General features: G+C 41.7%; 1 protein-coding gene across 3 annotated transcripts in view; it reads left to right on the top strand.

Annotated features, from left to right (window-relative positions):
* Positions 1–5,909: 5,909 nt before the first annotated feature.
* Positions 5,910–10,053, top strand: part of thumpd3 (THUMP domain containing 3) — a 28,300-nt gene continuing 24,156 nt past the window's right edge. Inside the window, exons 1-5 of one of the 3 annotated variants that reach the window (XM_015959828.3) lie at positions 5,910–5,977; positions 6,260–6,549; positions 6,644–6,721; positions 6,793–7,212; positions 8,398–8,528. In XM_015959828.3, coding sequence (XP_015815314.3) covers positions 6,325–6,549; positions 6,644–6,721; positions 6,793–7,212; positions 8,398–8,528 — 854 coding nt within the window. In that variant the 5' untranslated portion in view covers positions 5,910–5,977; positions 6,260–6,324. The other 2 variants (XM_015959829.3, XM_054749087.2) reach the window with 2 other exon arrangements.

Raw genomic sequence — 10,053 nt, 5'->3', positions numbered from 1 at the left:
TGTTTTTTTCTCTGAGCATAAATCATTCAGGAAGTTATTTGATGTACACGTTGCTGAGTTGTGCTGCTTTTATTCAACAGGACTCCTGAGCACTGAAGTTAGCACATAAGCCAGTAAATTCTTGATGAAACTGCCTCAAAGTCTGTGAACAAAAACAAAAGAACCAAAGAGAAGGAAAATATCAGCAGGTGATCTGGATGAGTCAGGATCTTAAAAATCCTTCTGGTTGTTTACTGAAGGGTTGGAGAGTGGATCAAGATGTGTCTGCAGGCAAAAGTGAAACATTGTCAATCAAATTTTATTTAGCACCTTCTACACCCTTAATGGAAGCACAAGGTGCTGAACAGTGTTTGAAAACATTGAGAGACATCATAACAGTTAAAAGAGGATAAAATAGCATAAATAGATTAACACAAATATGAAAGCAATGCAAAACAAACAGCCATAATACAAAAGCCAGCGTCAACAATGTTGGGGGAAGGCTGACAAGTAAAAATGAAGAGATGGAGCTTGCTTTTCTTCCAGAGAGAGCTCGTTCCAAAGGGTTGGAGCCATTATACCAAGAAGGCCTGGTCCCCCCTTGATCTCAGTTTGGAGTGTGGGACTTCCAGCAGCTCCTGCCCAGCAGAGCAAAGGGGCAGAGAGGGGAAACGCCTGTGTGATGATGCAGCCAGACATGGATGTCGTTTTGACTTTAGAAGTGGGGCGGACCCAACCAGGATGAGGACCGGGGGGGATCTTTACAGTAAGTATACAAAAATATGTATACCTAGAGGCTGTTTTATACTGTAACGTAACGGAATGACTGTGTTTTTCCCTCCTCTGCACAAGACTAGTCTGCATGAGATATGGTCTCAAGGTCTCATGCATTCCTTTTAACCTGCTTATTTTCAGCTCAACCGAAGAATGAACTCTTTTCTTTTAATTAATCAAAGAACTCTATTTTAATAAAGCTAATCCATCAAAGTGTTAGTCAATAAATAAGATGTGACCGATCTGTGAAATCAAAATATTAATTACCTTATTATAATCCTATAGAATATAAAGGTACTGTGACTTTAAGTGTTCCAACAGGACTCATTTCACGTAGTGTTAAAAGACATAACACATTCCTTTCACTGATCCAATCAGAATCTTACAGATCTGACGGAGGCGTAGTTTTGATGGTGTTTGGTAATTTTTCATTCGACAATAAACCATAACATCTGAAGTATAAAACTACGCCACGTCAGCTCTAACGCCAGTTCAAAGTGTTCCAGAGAAAGTGACGGCGTGGCCAATCCTGATCTATACTCTTCAACCAAAAGAAACAACGACAAGCTGAAAAATTCGTTTCTATACCAACTGCAGCAACAGTTCCTTTCAGAATAAAAACTGAACCATCCAGACCCAGGCTTGGGTCTCACCAGACGCCAAAACTGTTGTGTACCCGGAAGTAACTCAAAGACTGGACTGATCGGAACCGCTGCTTTTCCTACCGGCTCGGTTCCAGAGAGGGTCAAGCTGGACCTCGATATTCCTGATCTAAAGGGGACTTCCTGAAGGGTAGGTAGACCGACATAATGGTGTCTCATGTGTTTATGAACCTCCTAACCAGAGCTTAATGCGAAGACAACACCTTCAGTTCCCATCAGAACAAGTCGCTTCTTCGGATTTGCTGGTTCTGAGCAACATTACACCTCACCCCATTCACCGTCTCATCCACTTTAGTTACAACATTTAGTTTTAAAGTCAGTCTAGTTTAATTTGTTAGTAATAAAATTCTTAACTTTTAAACTTGACTCTCTCTATTCTGTTGTCTCTGAGTGAATATGAAGCGGGCATCTAATCCCTGCAATAAAAAGTTCCAATCTTCTGGTTTAAATAACCTCACATATCCGTAAGGTGGATTTCATATTTCCCATGGAATCCCACGCCTTATGGCTTATTAAATAACCTGTAATCTAATTCATTACAATACAATGTAAGGAATGCAGAACTGTCAAGTACCCAGGTGGCAGGAATGACCAATCACACTTTAGGAAGTTTCAGAAGAGCTAATAGATGAGCTTATGGAGGGTTCTAAGGGGAACCCAGCTTCAACACAAGCGATTGTTTTCCGCTTGGTCCTAGTGCTCATTAATATAGCGTAATGTTGGATGGTTAAAAGTGCAGGGGACGAAAATGGACTTTGGAAAAAGTGGGGGGGACATGTCCCTCCTGTAACCCCCCCCCCCCCCCCCCCCCCCCCCCCCCAAAAAAAACCTACATCCATGCAGCCAGATATGGTGGAACACTGACCTGCAGAGCTCTGTGCACGTAAAGGGGTCCCAGTAGCCAGTGCAGAGAAGCTAGCGTAAAGTGGTCCCTCCTTCTAATCCCAGTCAGGAATCTGGCAGAGTTTTGCATGAAGCCATGCAGTTGCAGCCTGATTCAGCCCAGCATACAACGCATTACAGTAGTCGATGTGGGACATGATAAAAGCATGTGCGACTGTTTCCAAAGAGAGGTTTTATCTTAGATAGATAGTTGCTAATTTAAAAAAACAAGCTTGAATAACCATGCTGCATCAAATTTAAACTCATCAAATTTCACCCCAAATTAGTGACCACATTCTTCTCATACTGGGACAAGGAAGATCACGTGAAAGTTGCTGCAGGTTTGAGGCATCATTATTAATGCCTTTGATGTTGAGAAATAAAATCAAGTTTTGTCCACCATGCAGTACCATCAGGGAGGTGTCTGGCCTCAAAACGATTCAGGAAAACAGATCCAAACTCACAGTTTAGGAACTACTTTCAGTCAGGTGTCCTGTAGTGATGATGTGACCTGTACTGGTGTTCTGACTTAAACACGTCTGTAATATATAGCAATGTATAATATCCTTTTTCACATTACCTCATGAAAAGAAACCCTGCTGTCATCTAAACATTTTAAGTTTACAACATCATATCTGTCTGTTCTCCTCTCACACACGTCTTTTGGCAAACACAAGCAAGGGTTCTGATTTCAAGGCAAGACTTGTGTTTCATCTCGTCATCCATCCGAAAAACCATGAAGGATTAATTTCATTTCACTGACGCAACAAACATGCTAGCATTTATCGTCAACAGTGTTGACCTGCTCGAAGTTTTCTGCAGCATGTGACTGTTCTTTGTGCAGCACTGGCCATCTGCTGTGCAGGACCCACGTCACGAACAAACACCCACTTGTCTCTCACGCTTCACACTTACTAATCAGTTCACCTGCAACAGACAATACGAAAACAATATTTGAATTTTAAATGTTTCCATCAAGAAAAGCAGACATGAGGGGTCGAGGCATGAAACAAGCAAAGATAAATCCTTGTGTTTCAGCCACATCAGTTAGCTGGAAGTGACCATCACAGAAGGAAACTGAGAATAGACAGAACTGTGCTTGGCTTTTCTCTGAGAGGTATAAGACAGAAGAGCATTATCTTAAACTGTTCTCAGCCTAGGGTTGCAATTAATCACAAAAGGAGCTGTGACACAGAAAAGACAGTCATTCTTATCATCACTGTGTGCATAAACTCCATTAATCATATGATGAATGGGGAAAGGTGGCTGCACACATCTTGTCTGAAATGTCTGCAAAGGCCAAGGAAATTGTGCTTTTTAATAAGAAAACAGATCAATATTAGATTGTTTGATATGCGTTTGAAATCAACTTTTACTGGCAGGATTTGGCTTTTTTTAACAGGAATAAAATATTATTTATTAATTTTAAGGTTAATATATAATAACAGAAAATATAAGGAAACTGGCACTCTGTTGCTGGCCTAATGCACATATAAGAAAGAATGTTTATAATTTAACACTCATGACATCACATTTCTTAGGGATTTTTATCTATGTATATTTCCTCCTGGATTTCTTTTTGAATGCTGACTGAAAAGCAGCTAAATTCCGGTTTAACAAATGCAAGAAATGACATCTATCTAGCCCTGTCTGTTTCTGCAGCTTTGCAGTTTTTAATTATTATTTTCTTAGGTGTTAATGTTGTTCATTGAGTTTGTTCTTCTCAGCTATGATCATTGTGTAATGTCGTCCTCTGTCGGCCACTCAGAGAAGAACACCCGGAAGTGTGGTGCATAAAGGCAGCTGCAGCTGTAGCGACAGATCGAACCCGCCCCCACTAACTTGATCAACCAATCACCGTTCTTGTTTACCATATTCAACCAATCAATACATAATTGGGACAGACCTATCAGTGTCTGATCCAATCGAACTCGGGCAGAAGACAGATCAAGTTCAACTAAGTTTCCAACAAAAAAAAAAAAAAAAAAAAATAATATATATATATATATATATATATATATATATATATATATATATATATATATATATATATATATATATGTATGATTAAATAAAATGACTCTAGGCGTAAAGTTTTTTTTAGGTTTGTATACTGAAAAATCTTATTAAAACTAAAATCAAGTTGAAGATGGCTCATGTAGCTTGAACAGGTTTTTTGCAATGACAATATAACAAAGAAAAAGTGCACAACTTGTTTATCAATATTATTATAATTATAGTAACCGGTATTATTATTATTTTATTATTATTATTATTATTATTATTATCATTATTATTGTAGTTGTAGTACTACTAATAATAACTAAGATAAACAGGGGTAGTAGTAGTAGTAGTAGTAGTAGTAGTAGTAGTAGTAGTAGAAGTAGTAGTGGTAGTAGTACTACTACTAATAATAATAACTAAGGTAAACACGGGATGTATGTGGTTCATAAAAGCTGCTTTATCTTTTAAAAATATAAACAATTTCAAACATGTATTTGAAATTTGAAAAATACAGTAGCTGGTACAAAAATTATGAATAATATTTATTGGTTGTGATCCAAATCTGAGACCACGGTTCTCGACCAGAAAAGGGTGGCTTGCCAACTCCGGGTCGGGAGAGAGGTCCTACCTCAAGTGGAGGAGTTTAAGTATCTCGGGGTCTTGTTCACGAGTGAGGGTAGGAGGGATCGGGAGATCGACAGGCGGATTGGTTCAGCGTCTGCAGTGATGCGGACGCTGAGCTGATCTGTCGTGGTGAAGAGGGAGCTGAGCCAGAAAGCCAGGCTCTCGATTTACCGTTCGATCTACGTCCCAATCCTCACCTACGGTCATGAGCTTTGGGTAATGACCGAAAGAACGAGATCGTGGAAACAAGCAGCCTAAATGAGTTTCCTCCGTAGGGTGGCCGGGCTCAGCCTTAGAGATAGGGTGAGGAGCTCGGAAATTTGGGAGGGACTCGGAGTAGAACTGCTGCTCCTCCGGATCGAAAGGAGTCATTTGAGGTGGTTTGGGCATGTGGTCAGGATGCCTCCTGGACGCCTACCTGGGGAGGTGTTTCGGGCATGTCCTGCAGGAGGCCCCCGGGTCGACCCAGGACACGTTGGAGAGGTTACATCTCCAATCTGGTCCGGGAACGCCTGGGGGTCCTGCTGGAGGAACTGGTGGAGATGGCCGGAGAGAGGACGGTTCTGGGCTCCCTAGTTGGGATGCTGCCCCCACAACCCGGACCCGGATAAGCGGAGGAAGACGACGACAACAGTTGTGACTATACTATACTATACTATACTATACTATACTATACTATACTATACTATACTATACTATACAATACAATACTATACTATACCATACTATATTATACTATACTATACTATACTATACTATACTATACCGTACCATACTATACTTTACTATACTGCAATTATATTTATTAATGATGTATCTTGTTTTTGGATGATTTTCTACTATCTAAATAAAGTGTGATAAAAAGGCAAAGTTACATTTTACAAAGCAGCTTAATCTTGAAAATGACCTAGTCATGCACCTTTTGTAAATATAAATATAATTTCATTTCACCACCACATGCGCGTGTGACTTTTATTCTGAAATGCATTCACCGGAAACGTTGCTAACTGTTGCTATGCGGAAGCGCCGTGTCGTTCCCTCGTGTGTTTCAGGTTGGTCCTACTTGCTGAGCCTCTGAAGATCCTTATCTCTATTTAAATAAAGTGGTGGGCTCATTGTTAATGAGTGACATTGGTCTAATTTAAACAGTGAACGGGTCAATGGCTAACGTTCCTTTTGCTTTGTTAAACAACTAACTTTCTAATTCATTAAAGCTAACGTTAGCCAGCTGAGTGCTATTCCCTCACATGTGACGCCATAGCTGTTTATTTTCAGGGGGTAATTCAGCAAACCCTAGTACAAAACTATGCGGTTTTTTAAATGTGTTTTCCCAGGTGAGCTGAGCTGGCATTGATACACCTGTGAAGACTGTGAGCAGCAGCTCCGATCCTGCAGCAGCATGTCCTCTCATGATGGAGAAGACACTGCAGAGCAGACCTCTAACGTTTCCACCCCAGAGGAGACTGATTCCGCCATCATCACCGTCTACATCGGAGCCACTGTGCCCACTGGCTTTGAGCACACAGCTGCGGAGGAAGTCCAGGAGAAGATTGGTGTCGATGCACGAATCAGTAAAGATCGAGGCCGCATATACTTTCCAATCTCTACTGACAAACTTTTCCAGGTAGGAAGATTACACACTTGTTATTTCTGGTTAATTGTGCTTTATTGCTCGCCGCACACCGGTTTACAGAAAAAAGCTGATTTCTCTCTTGCAGGTTCATCGTCTGCGGTCTGTAGACAATCTTTTTGTTGTGGTGGAAGAATATGATCATTACCAGTTTAAAGAATCAAAGGTACCCCTGGCCCAGCTTTATTTTATATTGATCCGTTATGACCTGCATTAACTTTACTGTGGTTTATACAGGAAGAGACACTGATGGAGTTGCAGCAGCTTGCCTCTAAACTTCCTTGGTCTAATGCTCTGAAAGTTTGGGAGCTGAACAGATCCCTGAAAAAGAAGAAAGGCCACAGGAAAGGTGGAAACAGCACCAGAGTAAAGCCTGACAGCGAGGCCAGTGTCGCTGATACTCGGCAGCAAGAGCTACCTCGGGAGACGTCTCCAGCTGGAGGTGACGCCAAGACAGAGAGCGTGGCTGACCCTGAGAGCTGCCAGCAGGACTCGGAGGAGGCCTTGCCCGAGGCCAGACTCATCAAGTTTCGTGTGACGTGCAACCGAGCCGGGGACAAACACAGCTTTTCCTCTAATGAGGCAGCCAGAGACTTTGGTGGGGCTGTGCAAGAATTCTTCCAGTGGAAAGCAGACATGACAAAGTTTGACATAGAGGTAGGCTTGCTTGTTCAAATTGGACTGGGGCATGTGAAATTCCAGCCCCCGGGCCAAAAACAGGGCTTTTGTCAAGGGTAAACATGCAAAACATGTGGTAATATCTGTAGGAAGCTACAAAGAGTCACAGTTAGGTAAGATTTTCCTTTTAGACCAAATGGTATCGTGATGCGACGTGTTGACAGTTTGGTCACTGTGGTGCATTTTTCTGTTAAAGACTTCTGGAGATAATTGTGTTTATTCCTTTTTAACTCGGTGAAAATTTAGACCCGTCGTGTCCACGCCTGGTCCTCGAGAGCTCCTGTCCAGCATGTTTTAGTTGTTTCTCAGCTCCAGCACATCTGATTTACCGTTTGATTCACCTGTTCAGCAGGTCATAAAGTTGTGCAGACGCCTGTTAATCCCCCACTAACTAAAGTTAGTTGTGCTGAAGCAGAGAAGCAACTTAAAAATGCTGGATGATGGTGGCCCTTGAGGACCAGGACTGGACACCACTGATGAGTTTATTGGGCCATTCCCATCTGTACCGGGTCGGCCCGGGCCGGGTAACCCCAGTCGGCCTCAGCCTGGCCCGGTTGATTCCACACATCCTTGCCTTAAGCCCATGTGGGCTGATTCTACCCACCAATCAGAGGCTTGCTCTAATGGAAGGTGTGAATTTGCTGTCAGCAGTGGGTGTGTTGGCCCTTGTCGGCCTGAAGCAGACCCCCTCGAGAAGAGTGCTGAGAATGAGCCTTGGTTGGCCCGGAAAAATACCAGGCCACCCAGATATGTAACAGCCTACGCTACCCAGCCCGGGCCGACCCGGTACAGATGGGAATGGCCCATATGATGAATTAAATCAGAAAGTTGAAGTTTCTGATAAAAGATTCTAAGACATGAGAGCAAGTTAGAAATTTACGTATTTCACTGGCAACGTGAAAGTTGGTAAAAAAAAAAATGTTTCAACAGCGCCCCCTGGAAAATTAAAAATACCCCTCCGCTTTGACCTTTTTTCATAGTAGAGTGATGAAATTTGGTACACTTGTAGAACTCAACAATACGCACAGAAAAGCCTCTTGCACCCATGGTCAATATCAAACAGGAAGTCGGCCATTTTATTATTTGCTCTTTCATTTAAACACACAAGACCGTAAAATGTGCTCATTTGTGGTAATCCCATCAAAGCTCTTTTTTCTGTTGCAGGTTTTACTCAACATACATAACGAGGAGGTGGTGGTTGGGATTGCACTCACTGAGGAGAGTCTTCACAGGAGGAACATCAGCCACTTTGGACCCACCACCCTGCGTTCAACACTGTGCTACGGCATGCTCAGGTAACTCTTCTGGAACATTCTTCCACCTGTGAAGTATTTGACCCCAAGCTGTTGAGACCTCGTGGCTCGGCGCCTGTCCCTGGTTCAGTTAAGGAGGCGTGTTGTGTTGGCATGAAGATTGACAAGTAGATATATTGGTGACAGCTGAGGGGGGAAATACTGGCTTAAAGAGCAAGTCAACCCCTACCAGTTTCTAACTCCACTCTCACTTCATGTTTGAAAAATGCAACAAATGCTGTTGCCTGGCAGACCGAGAGGGCGGAGCTGCTAACAAATACACACACACACAGGCTCACAACAGCATTGTGACATCATAATGTACCAGATGACATCATAGCATACCTCCTAGGCAATAGCGGTGGCAGATTTAAATTCAAATACAGTGCAGAGTTTTTACAGGATATCCACGGGTCCTTAAAAAGTTTTAAATTTGCTTTTCCAAATTTAAGGCCTTAAAAATCCTTTAACATGACAAATAATCCTTAAATACTGTTTCCAAAGGTCTTAAATTACCAAAGACCCAATAAACAAGATTCTTTTAATTCTGTAAAATTTTCGTGAATTTCTAGTTAGTGTTCAGCATTTTTTTGTGTATGATGTAAGCGGAACCGTACACATTCAGTTGGTTGTGAAAGGGGGCTATTTTTAGATGAGCACATTAGCTGGTTAAGCTAGTGGGAGCTTGCGCCATGGGGAAGTGCAAGTTTAATGGTAACTGGATGGCTAATCCCACGTTCGCGCCGTGGTTAGCACCGGTTCCAGGCAATAGCTGGAAATTATAGCTTAAATTAAATTTTAAAAATAGCTTAAATTTGGTCAAAGTGGCCTTAAAAAGGTCTTAAAAAGTCTTAAATTTGGCTCCCTTAAACCTGCAGATACCCTGTTTTACCTGACAACGGCACAACACTGCCAGTTTTAGGCAGAATATTAAAATTTTAACTAAGATGCACTGAAGTGCCAAATTATTGACGACACGTGTCTGCAGCAAGATTAGACACTCGTTTATTTAGTTTATCAGCAAAAAAAAGTTTATTTGGGGGTAACTTGCTCTTTAAAGTGAATACAGATACAACCAGTTAGAGAGGACAGGTAAATCCTTTTGCACACCTTCGATTCGTAACATTACAGGAAAGTAAGTGTTGGTTTAGCTCCTGTGTTCCTTGCAGTTCATGTGAAAAGCAATTTATTTTTCAGTTTTTAAGAAACATGACAACAATGTGGTAACGAAACAGCAGATTTAGATTTTAGTTGGATCTATCTTAACCACTTTCAGAATTTTCTTGATTGATTACAAGCCAGATTTGCTGGTGAAGGTTTTTGGTCATCCAGGTCATGGTAATCCAAAAGGGTTCAAGTGAAGGCAACTGGACTTGTTTGGTTTCTGAAAGACGTTTCGCTTCTCATCCGAGGAGCTTTGTCCATTCTGACTGGAATATGGGAATATTGACAAAACTCCTCGAATGAGAAGCAAAATGTCTTCAAGAAACCAGACAAGTCCAGTTGTCTTCATCTGAACCCTGTGGAA

Source organism: Nothobranchius furzeri, chromosome 3, assembly GCF_043380555.1.
Source record: "Nothobranchius furzeri strain GRZ-AD chromosome 3, NfurGRZ-RIMD1, whole genome shotgun sequence".
In the NCBI taxonomy this organism is placed as follows: Eukaryota; Metazoa; Chordata; class Actinopteri; order Cyprinodontiformes; family Nothobranchiidae; genus Nothobranchius; species Nothobranchius furzeri.
This window is presented reverse-complemented; position numbering and strand designations above follow the sequence as displayed.